We start from the raw sequence: 21,091 nt of genomic DNA, 5'->3' as shown, positions 1-21,091 counted from the left end.
GTAACCTCACAGACTGTAGCCTGCTAGGATCCCCTGTCCATAGAATTCTCCAGGCAAGAATACTGGATTGGATTGCCATTCTCTTCTCTAAAATAAGTTTGTATCATCTTTTAAAACTGAGATTCCACATATGAGTGATATTTGTTTTTCTCTTACGTCACGTACTATGATAATTTCTAGGTCCATCCATGTTGTTGCAAATGGCATTATTTTTTTCTTTTTTATGGCTGAGTAAATATTCTGTTGTAAATATGGACCACATCTTTAGCTATTCATCTGTCAATAGACATGTAGGTTGTTTCCATGTTTTGGCTATTGTGAATAGTGCTGCTGTGAACATCGGGGTGCATGTCTTTTTGGATTAGAGTTTTGTCTAGATATATGCCCAGGAGCAGAGAAGGCACTGGCACCCCACTCCAGTACTCTTGCCTGGAAAATCCCATGGATGGAGGAGCCTGGTGGGCTGCAGTCCATGGGGTCGCTAAGAGTCGGACACAACTGAGCGACTTCACTTTTACTTTTCACTTTCATGCATTGGAGAAGGAAATGGCAACTCACTCCAGTATTCTTGCCTGGAGAATCCCAGGGACCGGGGAGCCTGGCGGGCTGCCGTCTATGGGGTCGCACAGAGTCGGACACGACTGAAGCGACTTAGCAGCAGCATGCCCAGGAGTGGCACTGCTAGATCATATGGTAATTCTACTCTTAGTTTTCTGAGGAATCCCTGCTTTCCATCATGGATGCACTAAATTATATTTGCACTGACAGGGTAGGAGGGTTCCCTTTCTCAGCATCCTCTCCAGCATTTGTTGTTTGTTGACTTTTTAATGATGGCTATTCTAACTGGTGAGTTGGTACCTCATGGTAGTTTTTGTTTGCATTTTTCTAATAATGAGTGATGTTGAACATCTTTTCATATGCCTCCTGGCCATCTGTATTTCTTCTTCTTTGGAGAAACATCTATTACGGTTTTCTGCCAATTTTTTATTGGGTTGGTTGGTTGACAGCTTAATTTAGGGGCTAGCGCTTCCGTATGTGTTGAATTTTTCAGTTGTCAGCGGTTTGGTATCAGTGGTTTACACTGGACACTGTGTAGAACTCTGGAAGCCCCAGTGATCGACGAGGTCTTTGGTCAGCTGTGTTATCAGGTATTGCAGTGTGTCCCAGGCGCTGGGCACAAAGCCCGTGCTGTTGTAAAGCTGTATGGCACCCACGACCCATTTCTCCCTATACCTGCAGGTGTTACATGCTGTGCTACTGCTAACAGCATTTGGTGGCTAACAATCTGCCTGCCACGCAGGAAACCAGCTTTGATCCCCAGGTAGGGAAGATCTTCTGCCGTAGGAAATTGCAACCAGCTCCAATATTCTTGCCTGGGAAATTCCATGGACAGAGGAACCTGGCAGGCTACAGCCCCATGGAGTTGCAATGAGTAAAACATGACTGACTTAACAATTAGAGCTGCTCAAGGAGCACAGAAAAAATAGAGCAGCTCTAATTGGAAATCAGTTGACTATCAAAATCTTCCCCTAGGTAAGGAAACTGAGATTTGAAGAGGTTAGGAAGCTCACACCTCTCTTGCGTACAAGTCCTCACTCCTGGCTGCCTGCTAGGCACTGCTTCATCTTCATACCCACCCTATCCATAGCTGAGCACATTTTTTTCCATCAAAGTCAGATCCTCTAGTTGTGGTTAAGAGCGATGGCTTGGAAATCACCGCTGGGTTTGGGTCCTGGATGTGCCTCTGGGTATATCTGTAACTTTGAACTAATGCCTAACCTCTTTGAATCTCAGTTTCCTTACCTAGGGGAAGATTCTGATCGTCATTCCTACTGAAAGTTGCTAAGATGATTTAGATATAAAGTGTCCATTGTATATGGCCATGTTTGCCTATTTCTGTCATCACCACAGTCCCAGTTACCGTAAGTTCAGGGTTCTGCGCTCACCTTTGAGCTTTGCACCTGGACTCACTCACTGGTGCGGGGCTGGCGTTTTCCTTCGTGACATGCTCCATGCGCTCCACTCCCGCTTCCCCAGCCTCTGGAGACCAGTGTTCCATCTCATCTTCTCAGTCCCGTCCCTGGCTCCAGGTTCGCCTTCTCAAATTCTTCTCCTTCATCTCGTCTTTGTGTGGCATAGATTTCTGGAAAGCAAGGAGAGAGGGAAGGGGTCAAAGGCGTTCACCCTGATGCCAGGGGCTTCTAAACACCTCATTAAAGGCAAAACTCACGAGTCACATTTGAGAAGTTCGATATATATTAATTAAGGCCATTGAGAGCAATTTTAGGTCAGCTAGCCTTCAAAGAGAAAAGTGGAAAACAAAATACCAAAAGAAAAAAGACTTCTCTCCTTTGTCCCTTAGTGAAACTCAGTTTCCAGTAAACTCATAAATTATGTCTTAATAGGTACATTTTAATGAAAAATACTCCTTGCAGTCATAAGTTCCCGGCGCATAGTAAGTACTTTAAAATGCCTACATTTTCATATTTCTATTGTAGAAACCAGAACACAAAGTAGCTTTTTGTCAACGCATTATTTGCTGACTCTGCTTTTGTTTGCCCCAGGGAACTGCCCCTTTATGGATTAATAAAAGGTTAACAATAGCCTTAATATGTTAAAGAAAATGGCTGAATTTTCATTCTGTGGTTGAAATTATTTGTGTTCTTGAAATCCTGTTGTTTCTTAGTGATCAAGTAAAAAAACTAACCTCAATTCTTTCTGAAAGGTTGAGATATGAGAGCCTGTTTCTGAAACCCAGAGGGTTCACCTTTATAAATATTTCTGAACTTTATGGGCTTTTAGGATAGTGTCACCAGAGACTATTTCTGTTCTGTGGAATTTTCACAGGAGTTGGCACAAATTGCCATCTGGCTCATGCCCCTGGCACTCCACTAAATTGCCTGGTCAGGTCCCTGGGGACTCCTGACCTGTGCTATCCTGTGGATCCCTCTCTGTAGCACGTGGTGGTGAAATTGATACCACTCGTTCCTCAAAATCCGTCGTCCTCTGGTTCCCTTGGTCATTCATCTGTGTACTGACAGTTCTGTGTTTGGCCTGAGTGAGCTGCTGAGGTCACGAATATAAGCAAGCTGTGGTTTTCACACTTCACGAAATTATAGCTAGCAGCGGATGTGCAGACCAGCAGGTGCAGTGAGATGCTTCCAGGGGTGTCACAAGCCTCTGTGACAGTCATTTTCAAGGGGAGGAGAGTGTGGAAAAGACATTGAATCTCTTGGGAGAGTTAAGATTAACATCCCCCACACCCAGGCTTCTAATACACCTTATTAAGAATTTGTCTCCCAACCGTAGTTGAAAATCACCGCACGGCAATAGGTGTTTGTTGTCGTTGTTGTTTAGTCACTCAGTTGTATCTGACTCTTTGCAACCCCATGGACTGTAGCCCGCCAGGTTCCTCTCTGCATGGGATTTCCCAGCAAGGATATTGGAGTGGGTCGCCATTTCCTTCTCCAGGGGATCTTCCCAACGCAGGGATCGAACCTGCGTCTCCTGCATTGCAGGCAGATTCTTTACTGCTGAGCCACCTGGGTAGCTTTATCTAGTTATAAAACTTTTCTTGTGATGATTTATTAGCAACTCTCAAACAAGCAATACAGTATTATTACCTATAGTTGCTATGCCGTACATTACATCCTCATGACTTTTATAACTGGAAGTCTGTACCTTTTGACCCCCTTCACCCATTTTGCCCATCCCCCAAACCCTTCCTCTGGCAATCATCCATCTTTCCTTGGTATCTTCGAACTTGGTTTTTGTTCTGTGTTTTTTTTTTTTAAACATATGAATAAGATACGTTGTCTGACTTATTTCACTTACCCTAATGTCCTCAAGGTCCATCCATGTCTTGCAAATGGCAAGATATTATTCTCCTGCGTTGGCAGGTGCATTCTCCACCACTGAACCACCACGGAAGCCCGATGGGAGGTGTTACTGATGGGGGCAACTTTAGCAAAAGGGAGCCTTGTGGAAGGAGAAAACTGAGCAGCACTGCTCGAGAAAACCGAGGGCACACAGAGACGGGGATGATGGTTTCTATCACTGCTGTGCAGAATCGGGGGACAAGGTTTGATTCTTGAAATACAGGTAGGAATTCATCAGATTGATTTGATGAGGGGAAGCTGAGGATGGCAGACTGTGAAGCAGTGTGTAAATGAGGAGGGGCCAGGCGGGAGACAGAACAGTAGACGGTAGAGGCCTTTATACCCTGCACGGGAGATGAAAGTCCATCCAGGAAGCAAGGGGGAGAATGAAGAGTTGGAAGAATAGTAGTGTGCTCCAGTTGTTCTTTTAGGAAAATATCTTTGGCAGCAAAATGGACATGGGCTAAACCTGCAAGTAATAGAAATCATTTCTGCCTGTAGAGTCATGTGGTCTACCAAAGTTCAAGGGAAGCTGGGAAAAGTAGTTATATGTCTATAAGGAAAAAGAAATGGGACATTTTTCTCCATTATCATCACAAAATTGTTACTTCTGCCTCCTAAATATCATCTTAACATTTCCTTGCATTACCTCCAGTGTGATTTTCACAGTTTGAGTTCTTATGGTCTCTCTCACTTTCTAAATAGCAAAACTCTCCTAAATAACCTCTGGCCTCCAGACTAAGGCCTTTATAGGCAACCCTCAGAGGTGCCAAGGAATCTTGCTAGAATAAAAATGGGGCATATCCTGCCCTCCTTAAAAACGGCTGTCTCATTCTGAACCCCTCAGCAGGGCACAGAGGGCCCTTCTTCCCCCTTCCACCCCAACCTCATCTTCTGCCACTTTCACACTAAACTCTTTGCTCCAGTCCTGGCTAAGTATGTCTCCTTTTCACACTGTGGGCTCTGTGTTCACCCTTCTTTGCCTGTACTGCCCACCTCTTCCTCACTCACCTGAGGAATGCCTAGGCATCCATCCTTCAGGAGTCACCTTCCCGGGGCTGACTTCCTCCCAGTGAAGCTAACTTGTTCTGCCCTCAGTTTGCCCATCATGTGTTTGTTCTTGTGCTGCTCAGGGTCTTAGCAGGAAGGGAAAATGGAAGACACTTAAATGAAATGACTGTGTACAAATTTGCGGGCAGCTGTTTCCAGGCTGGGCCTGAAGAGATGGGGAGAGAAAGCTGGTAGAGGAGATGAAGGGGTGAGCTGTAGCGCAGCCTTTGCTAGAGGAATGTAGCCAACTACCAAGCTGCAGCCTGAGCAGAGGGAGCAGATGACTCAGTCTGCCTGTGCTCCATTCTCTGCCTCCACCTCCTAACAGGTCCAAACCAGCTGGAAGGTAACGGGTGAGGGGGTCCGCTGATGTCTACCTTCTGGACAGCTTCCCAGGGTATAGGGGAGAGAAGGGGGGCAGGGATGGATCTGAACAGGCAAATACAGAGCATCCAGTATAGCTCCTTATGTCTTTATACAGTACCTAAGACAGTACAACAATCTAAGTATGTATTTTTCCCATCTAACTGTGAGCTCCTGAATGCATGGGGGTTTGTGTGTGTGTGTGTTTTTAATTTTTCTGAATCATGGATACCTAGCAACTGTAAGTTGCTAAAACTACTGTCTGGCTCCAGGGAGAAGGGGGTTCAAGATGGTGGAGGAGCAGGATGTAGAGCTCACCTTCTCCCACAAAAACATTAACCATACATCTACAAGTGGACCAGTTCACACCGAACATCTACTGAATGCTGAAAGAAGACCTCAGACTTTGGGAAGGGCAAGAAAATCGCCACATAACTGCGTAGGATAAAAGGGAAAAGAAAGAATTGGGATGGGGCCTGCACCCAGGGAGGGAGCTTTTAAGAAGGAAAGATACGCCATATCCTTGGATTGGAAAAAGTAGTATCCAAATGACTGTACAATGGAAAAAAGACGGCCTCTTCAATAAGTGGTGCTGGGAAAATTGGATAGCTACATGTAAAAGAATGAAATTAGAACACTCCCTAACATCATACACAAAAAGAAAACTCAAACTGAAGACCTAAATGTAAGGCCAGGCACTATGAAACTCCTAGAGGAAAACAGAACACACTCTGATCTAAATAGCAGCAATATCTTTTTGGATCCATTTCCTAGGGAACATATCTCAACATAATAAAAGTCATTTATGACAAATCCACAGCCAACAAAATACTCAGTGGTGAAAAGGTAATAGCTTTCCTGCTAAAATGTGAAATAGGGATGCTCACTGTCACCACTTCTATTCAGCATACTCCTGGAAGTCTAGGACACAGCAGACAAGAAATAAAAGGTATCCAAACTGGAAGGGAAGAGGTAAAATTTTCACTGTGTGCAGACAACATGGTTATATATATATATATATATAAATATATAAAATCCTAAGAACTCCACACAAAACTATTCGAGCTAATAAATGAATTCAGCAAAGTAGCAGGATTTAAGCCTAACGTTCAGAAATTGGTTGCATTTCTTTACATTAACAATGAAATATCAAAAAGAAATGTAAAAACAAAAAAAACTTTTAAAAATAGCACCAAAAAAAATAAAAGGAATAAACCTGACCACGTAGGTGAAAGACTTACGCTGCGAGTTATAAAACAATAATAAAGGAAAGTAAAGAGCATTCAGAGAAAGGGAAGATATCCCATGCTCTTGGATTGGAAGAATTAATACTGTTAACACATTACTGACCAGGGGGTTTTTGCAGAAACTAACACTTGTGGCCAGCGATTTGTTATGTAAATGAATACGGAAACATCTCTAGTCAATAATGTTCAGGTAACAAAACACATATTAATACATCTCTGATCAGTAACGTGTTAAAATGGCCATGCGACACAAAAAGGTCTACAGATTTAATGCAAACCCTATCAAAATACCCATGACATTTTTCATAGAACTAGAAAAATAATCCAAAAACGTATATGGAATTATAAAAGACACAGAATTGCCAGTCCTAAGAGAAAAAAGCAGGAGGCATAACTCCCAGACTTCAGACAATATTACAAAGTTACAGCATTCAAAACAGTGTATTATTGGTACCAAACCAGATATATGGATCAACAGGACAGAACAGAGAGGCCAAAAACAAACCCACACATCCAAGGTCAATTAATCTCCAACAAAGGAGAAGAGAATATAAAATGGGGGGAAAGTCTCTTGAGCAAGTGGTGCTGGGAAAGCTGGACAGCAGCATATAAATGAGTGAAATTAGAACACACTCTCACATCATGCACAAAAATAAACTCAAAACGGCTTAACGCCTTAAGCACAAGACATGACACCACAAAACACCCAGAAGACAGCACAGGCAAAACATTTTCTGACATAAATTGCACCAATGTTTTCTTAGATCAGTCTCCCAAGGCAAGAGAAATAAAAACAAAAACAAACAAATGGGACTTAAGTAAACTTACAAACTTTTGCACAGCAAAGCAAACCATAAAAAAAAAGACAAGACAATCCACGGAATGGGAGAAAATACTGGCAAATGATGGGGCAGACAAGGGCTTAACCTCCAAAATACACAAACAGCTTATATAAGTAGACAAGAACAACAACAAAAGCCCAATGGAAAAATGGGCAGAAGACCTAAATACACATTTCTCCAAGGAAGAAATATAGATGACCAGTAGGCACATGAAAAGATGCTCGGCATCACTAATTAGTAGAGAAATGCAAATTACAATGAAGTACCAACATATATCAGTCAGAAGAGCCATCATTAAAACGTCAGCAAACAATGAAAAAGAACTTACAACAGACAATGCAGAAATACAGAGATTACTCTGAGCAACTATATGCCAAGAAAATAGACAACCTGGAAAAAATGGGCAAATTCTTAGAGAAGTACAACAACCATCCAAGACCGACTCAGGAAGAAATAGAAATTATGAACAGACCAATCACAAGCACTGAAATGGAAACTGTGATCAAAAACCTTCCAACAAACAAAAGCCCAGGGCCAGATGGCTTCACAGTGAATTCTATCAAACATTGAGAGAAGAACTAACACCTATCCTGCTCAAACACTTCCAAAAAACTGCAGAGGGAGGAATACTCCCAAACTCATTCTATGAGGCCACCATCACTGTGATACCAAAACCAGATAAAGTTATCACACAAAAAAGAAAACTACATCCAATATCATTGATGAACACAGATGTAAACATCCTCAACAAAATACATGCAAACAGAATCCAACAACACATTAAAAGGATCATACATCGTGATCTAGTGGGGTTTATCCCAGGGATGCAAGGATTCTTTGATATATGCAAGTCAATCAATGTGATACACCATGTTAACAAATTGAAAGACAAAAAACCATATGATAATCTCAATAGATGCAGAAAAAGCTTTCACCAAAATTCAGCTCACATTTGATAAAATCTCTGCAGAAAAATGGGCACAGCAGGAATCTACCTCAACATAATAAAAGCCGTATAGGACAAGACCACAGAAAACAGTATTCTCAGCGGTGAAAAACTGAAAGTATTTCCTCCAAGATCAGGAACAAGGCAAGGGTGCCCACTCTCCTCATCATTAATCAACATAATTTTGGAAGTTGTAGCCATGGCAATCAGAGAAGAAATAAAAGGAATCCAGACTGAAAAGAAGTTAAACTCTGTTTGCAGATGACATTGATAAACATACCACCAGAAAATTATAAGAGCTAATCAATGAATTTAGTAAAGTCACAGGATGTAAAATTAATACACAGAACTCCCTTGCATTCCTATACATTAACAATGAAAAATCAGAGAAATTAAGGAAACAATCCCATTCACCACTTCAACAAAAAGAATAAAATACCTAGAAATAAACCTACCTAAGGAGACAAACGATCTCTATGCAGATAGACTGATGAAAGAGCTGAAAGATGATACAAACAGATGGAGAGCTATATCATGTTCTTGGATTGGAAGAATCTATAGTATGAAAACATAGATTGCTTTGGGTAGTAAAGTCAGATTTCATGCAATCTCTATCAAATTACCAATGGCATTTTTCACAGAACTAGAAGGAAAAATTTTATAATTTGTAGGGAAACACAGAAGACCTTGAATAGCCAAAGCAATCTTGAGAAAGAAAAATGGAATTGGAGGAATCAACCTTCCAACTTCACTCTACTACAAAGCTACAGTAATCAAGACAATATGATACTGGCACAAAAACAGAAATACAGATCAATGGAACTGGCTAGAAAGCCCAAAGATAAACCTCTGCACCTACGGGCACTTTATCTTTGACAAATGAGGCAAAAGTAGACAGTGGAGAAAAGATAGTCTCTTCAGTAAGTGGTGCTGGGAAAACTGGACAGCTGCATGTAAAAGAATGAAATTAGAACACTTTCTAACACCATACACAAAAACAGATTCCAAATAGATTAAAGACCTAAACATAAGATCAGAAACTATAAAACTCTTAGAGGAAAACATAGGCAGAACAGATATAAGGTGCAGCCAACATCCTCTTTGACTCACCTCCTAGAGTAATGAAAATAAAATAAAAAAAATAAACAAATGGGACTTAACTAAACTTAAAAGCTTTTGCACAGCAAAAGAAACTATAAACTAGATGAAAAGACAACCCTCAGAATGGGAGAAAATAATTGCAAATGAAACAACTGACAAAGGATTAATCTCCAAAATATACCAGCAGCTCAATATCAGAAAAGCAACCCCATCAAAAAAATGGGCAGAAGATCTAAACAGACATTTCTCCAAAGAAGATATATAGATAACCAACAAACACATGAAAAGATGCTCAACATCGCTTATTATTAGAGATATGCAATTCAAAACTACAATGAGATATCATCTCACACTGGTCAGAATGGTCATCATCAAAAAAATCTACAAATAGCAAATGCTGGGGAGGGTGTGGAGAAAAGGAAGCCCTTGTGCACTGTTGGTGGGAATGTAAACTGATACAGCCACTATGAAAGACAGTATGGAGATTCCTTAAAACACTAGGAATAAAATTACCACGTGACCCAGCAATCCCACTACTGGGCATATATGAAGAGAAAACCGTAACTGAAAAAGACACATGTACCCCAATGTTCATTGCAGCACTATTTACAACCGTCAGGACATGGAAGCAACCTAGACGGCCATCTGCAGATGAATGGATAAGAAAGTTGTGGTACATATCCACAGTGGTATATTACTCAGCTATAAACAGGAATGAATATGAGTCAGTTCTAATGAGGTGGATGAACCTAGAGCCTATTATACAGAGGGAAGTTAAGTCAGAAGGAGAAAAACAAGTATCGAACATTAGTGCATATATATGGAATTTAGAAAAATAGTGCTGATGAACCTGTTTGCAGGGAAGGGACATGTAGACGCAGGGAACAGACTTGTGGACACAGCGGGGGAAGGAGAGGGAAGGATGAACTGAGAAAGCAGCACCGACATATGTGCACGACCATGTGTAAAGTAGCTAAGCTAGTGGGAAGCTGCTGCGTAACACAGGGAGCCCAGCTTGGTGCTCTGTGATGGCCTAGAGGGGTGAGACGGCAGCCGGGAGGGAGGGTCACAAGCAAGGGGACATATATATAATTACGGCTGATTCATGTTGCTGCATGGCATAAACCAACACAACATTATAAAGCAATTATCCTCCAATTAAATAAAATGAAATAGAAATATTGTATATTAAAGCATTCATATGGAATCTAGAAAAATGGTACTGATGAACCTATTTTCAGGGCAGGAATAGAGACACAGGTGTGGATACAAGCAGAAGCAGGAGAAGGAGAGGGTGGAGTGAACTGACAGTAGCAATGAAATATATATGTTATTATCATGTGTAAGACAGCTAGTGGGAAGTTGCTGTACGAAACAGGGACCTCATCTACAAACAATAAATACTGGAGAGGATGTGGAGAAAAAGGAACCCTCATGCACTGTTGGTGGGAACGTAAATTGATAACAGGCACTATGGAGAACAATATGGAGAGTCCTTAAAAAAAAAAAAACACACACACACACAACAGGAATAAAACTACCATATGACCCAGCAATCCCACTACTGGGCATATACCCTGAGAAAACCATAATTCAAAAAGATGCATGTACCCTAATGTTCACAGTAGCACTATTTACAATAGCTAAGACATGGAAGCAACCTAGATGTCCACTGATAGATAAATGGGTAAAGATGTGGTACATATATACAACAGAATATTACTCAGCTGTAAAAAGAATGAATCAAAAAATGGGCCAAAGAACTAAAGACATTTCTCCAAAGAAGACATACGGATGGCTAACAAACACATGAAAAGATGCTCAACATCACTCATTATCAGAGAAATGCAAATCAAGACCACAATGAGGTACCATTTCACGCCAGTCAGAATGGCTGGGATCCAAAAGTCTACAAGCAATAAATGCTGGAGAGGGTGTGGAGAAAAGGGAACCCTCTAACACTGTTGGTGGGAATGCAAACTAGTACAGCCACTATGGAGAACAGTGTGGAGACTCCTTAAAAAATTGCAAATAGAACTGCCTTATGACCCGGCAATCCCACTGCTGGGCATACACACCAAGGAAACCAGAATTGAAAGAGACACGTGTACCCCAATGTTCATCGCAGCACTGTTTATAATAGCCAGAACATGGAAACAACCTAGATGCCCATCAGCAGATGAATGGATAAGAAAGCTGTGGTACGTATACACAATGGAGTATTACTCAGCCGTTAAAAAGAATACATTTGAATCAGTTCTAATAAGGTGGATGAAACTGGAGCCTATTATACAGAGTGAATTAAGCCAGAAAGAAAAACACCAAATACAGTATACTAACACATATATATGGAATTTAGAAAGATGGTAATGATAACCCTGTATGCAAGACAGCAAAAGAGACACAGATGTATAGAACGGACTTTTGGACTCTGTGGGAGAGGGCAAGGGTGGGATGATGTGGGAGAATGGCATTGAAACATGTATACTATCATGTAAGAAATGAATCACCTGTCTATGTTCGATACAGGATACAGGATGCTTGGGGCTGGTGCACGGGGATGATCCAGAGAGATGATATGGGGTGGGAGGTGGGAGGGGGGTTCAGAATTGGGAACTCATGTACACCCGTGGCGGATTTATGTCAATGTATGGCAAAACCAATACAGTATTTTAAAGCAAAATAAAGTAAAAATAAAAATTTAAAAAAAAAAGCTAAAAAAAATAAATAAAAAGAATGAATTTGAGTCTGTTCTAGGGAGACAGATGAACCTAGAACCTGTTATGCAGAGTGAATTAAATCAGAAAGAGAAAAATATCATATATTAACACACATATATGGAATCTAAAAAAATGGTATTAATGAACCGATTTGCAGGGCAGGAATGCAGACCCAGACACAGAGAACAGAGCTGTGGACACAGTGGCATAAGCAAAGAGTGGGATGAATGGAGAAAGTAGCACTAACACATATACACTAACGTGTAAAACAGACAGCTGGTGAGAAGGTGCCATGTAACACAGGGAGCCCAGCGTGGTGCTCTGTGATGACTAGAGGGGAGGGAGGCTCAAGGAGGAGGTGATATATATGTATAATTATGGCTGACTCTGCTGTTGTACAGCAGAAACCAACACAACATTGTAAAGCAATTTTCCTCCAATTAAAAAAAAAAGAGGAAGCTCAGCTTGGTGTTCTGTGATGACCTAGAGGGGTGGGATGGTGGGAGATTGGAGGGAGGCTCAACAGGGAGGGGATATAAGTATACTTATGGCTGACTCATGTTGTACTGCAGAAATTAGTGCAACATTGTAAAGCTGAGCCGCTTGGGAAGCACTTAAAGCAATTACCCCCCAATTAAAACTTGTTTAAAGATACACTTGAATAATGGGGAAAAAGTCAACAAACAACAAATTCTGGAAAGAATGTGGGGAAAGAGAGGCCTGCTATATTGCTGGTGGGAATGTTTGTCAGTGTAGCCGCTGTGGCAAACTGTGGAAGTCCCTCAGAAAACTAAAAACAGAATTACCATATGATTCAGCAGCCCCACCCCCGGGCACATAGCTAGACAAAACTCTAATCCCCAAAGATACATACCCCTCTATGTTCACAGCAGCACTATGCACAATAGCCAAAACACGGAAACAACCTAAACGTCCAGCAACAGATGAGTGGATAGAGACGACAGTACGTGTGTACATGCGATGAATAGTGCTCAGCCATGAACGGGGTGAAGCAATGTGGATGCAACTGGAGATTAGCATACTAACTAAAGGCAGTCAGAAAGAGAAGGACAAACACCACATGATGTCACATGTAGGACCCAAAATATGACACATACAAACTTATTTAAGAAACAGAAACAGACTCACAGACCATAGCGAACAGATTTGTGGTTGCCAAGGGGAAGGGAAGGACTGGGAATTTGGGATTAGCAGATATAAACTATTACATATAGGATGGATAAACAACAGGGTCCTACTGTATAACACAGGAAACTATATTCAATATCCTATAATAAACCATAATGGAAAAGAATATGAAAAAGAATGTCTATATATAACCGAGTCCACTTTGCTGTACAGCAGAGATTGGCACACGTTGGAAATCAACTATGCTTCAATAAAAATAAAATTAAATAAAAATACAAACAAATACCTTCTGCACAGCAAAGGAAATCATAAACAACAAAAAGATAATCCACAGAATGGGAGAAAATATTTTCAAAGGAAGCAACAGACAAGGGATTAATCTATAAAATATACAAACAGCTCACGCAGCTCTATGTCAGATAAAAAAAGAAAAGACAACCAAAAAGTATGCAGAGGCTTTAAATAGCCATTTCTTCAAAGAAGACATACTGATGGCCAAAGCACGCATGAAGAGATGCTCAACATCACTAATTATCAGAGAAGCAGAAAATTACAGTGAGGGATCACCTCACCTAAGTCAGAATGGCCTCATCAAAAAGTCTATAGACAGTAAATGCTGGAGAGAGTGTGGAGAAAAGGAATCTTCCTACACTGGTAGGAAGGAAACCTGTGGAGAAAAGGAACCTTCCCAGCCTTCCTGGTGGTGGTAAGGTAAATTGGTACAACCACTATGGAAAATGGTATGGAGGTTCCTCAAAAATCTAAAACTAGAACTACTATATGATTTAGCAATTGTACTCTTGGGCATATAGCCAAGGAAAATCGTAATTCCAAAAAAACACATGCACCCCAATGTTCATTACAGCACTATATGCAACGACCAAGACATAAAAGCAACCTAAATGTCCATCGACAGAGGAATCGATAACAATGTGGTACATTTATACAATGAAATATTACTCAGCCATAACAATGAAATGTCATTTGCAGCAACGTGGATGAACTTAGAAATTATTACACTGAGTGAAGTAAGTCATACAAAGACAAATATCATATGATACCACTCATATGTGAACCTAGTATTTACAGAACAGAAACAGACTTGGAGATAAAAAAACAAACTTATGGTTACCAAAGGGGAAATGTGGAAGGCAGTTAAATCAGGAGCTTGGGATTAACATATACACACTATTATACATAACAAAGATAACCAACAACGACCTACTATATAGCACAGGGAACTCTACTAATATTCTGTGATAACCTATATGAGAAAAGAATCAATAAGTGAATATACATGCACGCGTAACAATAAAAAAGGCTGACACCGAAGAATTGATTCTTTTGAACTGAGAAGACTCTTGAGAGTTCTCTGGACAGCAAGGAGATCAAACCAGTCAATCCTAAAGGAATTCAGCCCTGACTATTCATTGGAAGGACTGATGCTGAAGCTGAAGTTCCAGTGCTTGAGAGTAGCATGGAAATATATGCATGCTGCTGCTGCTGCTAAGTTGCTTCAGTCGTGTCTGACTCTGTGCAACCCCATAGATGGCAGCCCACCAGGCTCCTCTGTCCCAGGGATTCTCCAGGCAAGAACACTGGAGTGGGTTGCCATTTCCTTCTCCAATGCATGAAAGTGAAAAGTGTAAGTGAAGTCGCTCTGTTGTGCCCGACTCTTAGCGACCCCATGGACTGCAGCCTACCAGGCTCCTCCGTCCATGGGATTTTCTGGGCAAGAGTACTGGAGTGGGTTGTCATTGCCTTCTCCATTATATACACTACCATATGTAAAATAGCTAATGGAAAGTTGAGGGCTTTCTTAATGGCTCAGATGGTAAAGAATCTGCCTGCAATGCAGGAAACCCGGTTTGATCCCTGGGACAGGAAAATCCCCTAGAGAAGGGAATGGCTACCCGCTCTACTATTCTTGCCTGGAGAATCCCATGGGCAGAGGACTTTTGAAAGTTCCTTGGACAGCAAAGAGATCAAGCCAGTCAGTCCTAAAGGTAATCAACCCTGAATATTCATTGGAAGGACTGATGCTGAAGCTCCAATACTTCAGCCACCTGATGCGAAGCACTAACTTACTGGAAAAGATCTGGATACTGGGAAAGATTGAAGGCAGGAGGAGAAGCAGGTGACAGCGGACAAGATGGTTGGATAGCATCACTGACTCAATGGACATGATTCCATTGAGCAGACTCCAGGAGAGAGTGAAGGACAGGGAAGTCTGGCGTGCAGTCCATATGGGGTCACAAAGAGTCGGACACGACTTAGTGACTGAACAACAGTGAGAACTTACTATATGACACAGGGAGCTAAACCTGGTGCTCTGTGACAGCCTAAAGGAGTGGGAGTTTCACGAGGGAGGGGATATTCCTGAATTCTGATTCATGTTGATGTATGGCAGAAACCAGACAATATTGTAAAGCAATTATCCTCCAAATAAATAACTTTTTAAAGTTACTAAAAATAATGGTCCCTCTAAATACTCAACTGTATTACTGCAGTCTATTTTTAAGTGTTGAAAATGGATTTCCTAGAGTTATCTTATCACGTGAAGCATATGGCGAGTTTTGTCTCTTATTCCTGATTTGTCTTTTTTCATTTCTCAGCCAAACAGGTAGGACTCGTGAGATCGCAATGCCTTCCAGGAACTATACCCCATACACACGAGTCCTAGAGTTGACCACGAAGAAAACTCTGACCTAAGCACTTGGAGACGTGTACTTTTCACTGATGGACAAAGGCCCTGGAACCCCGCAGCCTGAAGTCTGGAAAGGGTGACTGTTGCTTCCTCCTGTATACTGTTTTAAGTCCCAGTGGAAATTGCTGAGGTTTTGCTCCACTTCTAAAACATGAGGCAAAGTGGAGGTGGAGGGGGGAGGGCAGGAGAGAGAGGTTTCAAGGTTGTTTTTCAAACCCCCAACCGGTGTATGTATGTACCCTGCTGTACTGGGCTGTCGTCAGCTTTCCATATAGACACTGAGTCCTGGCAGGAGAATTCTCTATTTTCTGTTTTACTAGACTTCGGTTGGGAGGAAAAAGGGTATTAACTTGAAATCTCATGCTACTCATGCCAGGATCATTTGTTACAGCATGAAGGTTTTATTTACCCGTAAAAGTATTAGAGGCCGTGTTTCTCTGCTACAGGAAAGCCTGTCCGTAGGAGCATGGGCACCTGGGGAAATGTGACCCCAGGAAGGAAGGAGCAGGTGCGGAGGACCCATACAGGGGCTTGGGAGCCTCGGCTGGAGCCAGTCTTTGTGAGGGCAGACACGTTTCATTCTGATGTGCTAATCCCTCGGTTTAATTTGTGCCTTATGCCTTTATGGGGCCAGCTGAAATCACTGTATTTCTTCAACCTGTGATTTACTTTTTCTTTCTCACTTTAAATGAAAGAGAATTTTGTATGTTGTGGAAATTCAATCACTTAATGTTTTCAGTATCAATTATTGTTTTCATTAAAAGAATGAATAATTTGTTCATGCATGCTCTATTTTGATATTATAACCTATGTCACATACGTTTAATAAATGCCATATATTTTGTTCTACTGATGCTGTCATTGTGTGTCATTCACGACTGTGTAGAGGGGTAAAGAACAGAACCAGGTTCTGGACTGTTCAAGTTAGGGCACCATAATCTTTCAATCATTACAGTCCCTGAAATCATTTATAAACTGTACGAGAGGGTGTGTGCATTTGTGTGTATATATTTAAACCCTGAAATTCATCTAGTTAACTTATCTTCAAGAAAGATTAAGATGCATTCATGTTTATAAAACATTAAAATCATTTTTACTAAAAAAAAAAAAAAAATCCTCCTGTGTGCCCAAACTCCCTGTGCTGTGGTTAGTCGTTCAGTTGTGTCTGACTCTTTGTGACCCCATGTATTGTCACCTTCCAGGCTCCTCTGTCCATGGGGATTCTCCAGACAAGAATACTGGAGTGAGTATCACTCCAGGGGATCTTTCCTTCTCTAGGGGATCTTTCCAACCCAGAGATCGAACCCAGGTCTCCCTCATTGCAGGTGGATTCTTTACCAGCTGAGCTACCAAGGAAGTCCACCCAAACTCCCTACCTCTTACCTTTAAAAAAAAAAAAAAAGAGTCAAAGAAAGAAAGCAAAGCAACTCAGCCAGCATAGTGTCAAGAGGAAATGGCATATTTTAAACTCAAATTTGCATTTAAATTGGCGTTGTGGGAACCTGGACGTGTCATCAAAGCTCTCTGAATATCAACTTCATATTCTACTAACTGGGATAATCATGCCTACCTGATTGCTTCAGCAGCACATATACTAAAATTGGAATGATATACAGAAGATTAGCATGGCCCCTCAGCAAGCAAATCATATCCCTTATGATTATACAGTGAAAGTGACAAATAGATTCAAGGGATTAGATCTGATAGGGTGCCAGAAGAACTATGGATAGAGGTTCATAACACTGTAAAGAAGGTGGTAATCAAAACCATCCCCCAGAAAAATACAAGAAGTCAAAAAGGTTGTCTGAGGAGGCCTTACAAATAGCTGAGAAAAGAAGAGAAGCAAAAAGCAAAGGAGAAAGGGAAAGATATACCCAACTGAATGTAGAGTTCTAAAGAATAGCAAGGAGAGATATGAAAGCCTTCTTCAGTGAACAATGCAAAACAAAGAAATAGAGGAAAACAATAGAATAGGAAAGACTAGAGATCACTTCAAGAATATTAGAGATACCAAGGGAATATTTCATGCAAAGATGGGCACAATAAAGGACAGAAATACTATGGACCTAACAGAAAAAAGCAAAGACATCACTTTACCAACAAAGATCCATAAGCTATGGTTTGTGAGAGCTGGACCATAAAGAAAGCTGAGTGCTGAAGAATTGATCTTTTGAACTGTGGTGTTGGAGAAGACTCTTGAGAGTCCCTTGGACAGCAAGGAGATCAAACAAGTCAATCCTAAAAGAAATCTGTCCTGAATATTCACTGGAAGGACTGATGTTGAAGCTCCAATATTTTGGCCAACTGATGGGAAGAACTGTCTTAGAAAAGACCCTGATTCTGGGAAAGATTGAAGGTAGGAGAAGAAGGGTACAACAGAGAATGAGATGGTTGGATGGCATCACTGACTCAATGGACATGAGTTTGAGCAAGCTTTGGGAGTTGGTAATGGACAAGGAAGCCTGGCGTGCTGTAGTCCATGGGGTCGCAAAGAGTTGGACATGACTGAGCAACTGAACTGAACTGAAAAGAAGCAGAAGAGATTAAGAAGAGGTGGTAAGAATACAGGAAAGAACTGTACAAGAAAGGTCTTAATGACCCAGATAACTATGATACTGTGATCACTCACCTAGAGCCAGACATTCTAGAGTCCAAAGTCAAGTGGGCCTTAGGAAGCATTACTATGAACAAAGCTAGAGGTGATGGAATTCCAGCTGATCTATTTCAAATCCTAAAAGATGAGGCTGTTAAAGTGTTGTACTCAATATGCCAGCAAATTTGGAAAACTCAGCAGTGGCCACAGGACTGGAAAAGGTCAGTTTTCATTCTAGTCCCAAAGAAGGGCAATGCCAAAGAATGTTCAAATTACCACACAACTGTGCTCATTTCACGTGCTAACAAGGTAATGCTCAAAATCCTTCAAGCTAGGCTTCAACAATATGTGAATTGAGAACTTCCAGATGTACAAGCTGGATTTAGAAGAGGCAGACGAACCAGAGATCAACTTGCCAATATCTGTTGGATCACAGAAAAAGCAAGGGAATTCCAGAAAAACATCTGCTTCATTAACTATGCGAAAGCCTTTGGTGTGTGTATCACAACAAACTATGGGAAATTCTTCAAGAGGTGGGAATACCAGAACATCTTACCTGCCTCTTGAGAAACTTGTATGCAGATCAAGAAGCAATAGTTAGAACGATGGACTGGTTCCAAATTGGGAAAGGAATATGTCAAGGCTGTATATTGTCACCCTGCTTATTTAACTTCTATTCAGAGTACATCATATGAAATGCCAGACTAGATGAAGCACAAGCTGGAATCAAGATTGCTGGGAGAAATATCAGTAACCTCAGATATGCAGATACCACCACCCTAATTGCAGAAAGCTAATGGGAACCTAAAGAGCCTCTTGGTGAAGGTAAAAGAGGAGAGTGAAAAAGTTGGCTTAAAACTCAGCTTCAGAAAACTAAGATCATGGCATCCGGTCCCATCACTTCATGGCAAATAGATGGGGAAACAGTGGCTGACTTTATTTTTGGGGGCTCCAAAGCTACTGCAGATGGTGTCTGCAGCCATGAAATTAAAAGATGCTTGCTTCTTGGAAGAAAAACTATAACAAACTTAGGGTAATAAAAAGCAGAGACATCACTTTGCCGACAAAGGTCTATACAGTCAAAGCTATGGTTTTTCCAGTAGTCATGTACGGATGTGAGATTTGGAGCATAACGATGGCTGAGTGCTGAGGAATTGATGCTTTTGAACTGTGGTGCTGGAGAAGACTCTTGAGAGTCCCTTGGACAGCAAGGAGATCAAACCAGTCCATCCTAAAGGAAATCAGTCCTGAATATTCATTGGAAGGACTGACGCTGAAGCTGAAGCTCCAACACTTCAGCCACCTGATGCAAAGAGCCGACTCTTTGGAAAAGGCCCTGATGCTGGGAAAGATTGAAGGCAGAGGATGAGCTGGTGGGATGGCAGCACCGAATCAGTGGACATGAGTTTAAGCAAACCCCAGGAGACAGTGAAAGACAGGGAAGCCTGGCGTGCTGCTATCCCTCGGGTCACAAAGATTCAGACATGACTGAGTGACTGAACAAGAAGAAGCATGACACACAAGTTCATGAAGTGTTCCATATTTTTACACAAAAATAAACTCAAAATGGCTTATAGACTTAAACATAAGACGTAACGCTATAAAACTCCTAGAAGAGATCACAGGAAAAACATTTTCTGACATAAACTGTTCCAGAGTTTTCTTAGATCAGTCTCCCAAGGCAACAGAAACAAAAACAAATAGGACTTAATCAAACTCACAAGCTTTTGCATAGCAAAGGAAACCGTAAGGAAAACAAAACCAAAATAACCTATGGGATGGGAGGAACTATTTGCAAACAATGTGACCAAGAAGGGCTCGATTTCCAAAATACCCAAACAGCTCACACAATAACAAAAAAAGCAAACAACCCAACTGGAAAATGGGAAGGAGGAGACTTCCCTGGTGGCCCAGTTGCAGGCTGTGCTCCCAATTCAGGGGCCCTGGGTTTGATCCTTAGTCAGGGAACTAGATCCCGCATGCTGCAATCAAGAGTTCATGCCAGGTGCACGGTGATGACCCAGAGAGATGTTATGGGGAGGGAGGTGGGAGGGGGGTTCATGTTTGGGAACGCATGTACACCCGTGGTGGATTCATGTCAATGTATGGCAAAACCAATACAGTATTGTAAAGTAAAATAAAGTAAAAAAAAAAAAAAGAGTTCATGCCACAACTAAAAGATCCCTCATGCCACAGCGAAGATGGAAGGTCCTGTCCCAGCACAGCCAGATAAATAAGTAAGTATAAAGGAGGAAAAAGGAAAAATGGGCAGAAGACCTAAACAGACATTTCTCCAAAGAAGAAATACAGATGACCAGTAGGTTCATGAAAAGATGATCAACATCACTAATTATTAGAGAAATGCAAATCAAAACTACAATGAGGTACCAGCACCCACTAGTCAGAATGGTCATCATCAAAGAGTCAACAAATAAAAAATGTTGGGCAGGGTGTGGAGAAAGGGAACTCTCCCATGGCTGCTGGTGAGGATGTAA

The 21,091-nt window shown here is 41.3% G+C and overlaps 1 protein-coding gene and 1 pseudogene across 1 annotated transcript in view; both read left to right on the top strand.

Moving 5' to 3' along the window:
- MYZAP (myocardial zonula adherens protein) overlaps positions 1-16,852 on the top strand; it is a 115,291-nt gene extending 98,439 nt beyond the window's left edge. Inside the window, exon 13 of the mRNA XM_069596394.1 lies at positions 15,912-16,852. Within this exon, the coding sequence (XP_069452495.1) occupies positions 15,912-16,008 (97 nt within the window). The 3' untranslated portion in view covers positions 16,009-16,852. The remainder of the gene's footprint in view (positions 1-15,911) is intronic.
- Positions 16,853-17,577: 725 nt separating this feature from the next.
- On the top strand, positions 17,578-17,644 carry LOC138444454 (U6 spliceosomal RNA; annotated as a pseudogene).
- Positions 17,645-21,091: the final 3,447 nt, after the last annotated feature.

Source organism: Ovis canadensis, chromosome 7 (assembly GCF_042477335.2).
Source record: "Ovis canadensis isolate MfBH-ARS-UI-01 breed Bighorn chromosome 7, ARS-UI_OviCan_v2, whole genome shotgun sequence".
Lineage (NCBI taxonomy): Eukaryota > Metazoa > Chordata > Mammalia > Artiodactyla > Bovidae > Ovis > Ovis canadensis.
Note: the sequence above shows the minus strand (reverse complement) of the source record. Positions and strands in the feature narration are given on the sequence as shown.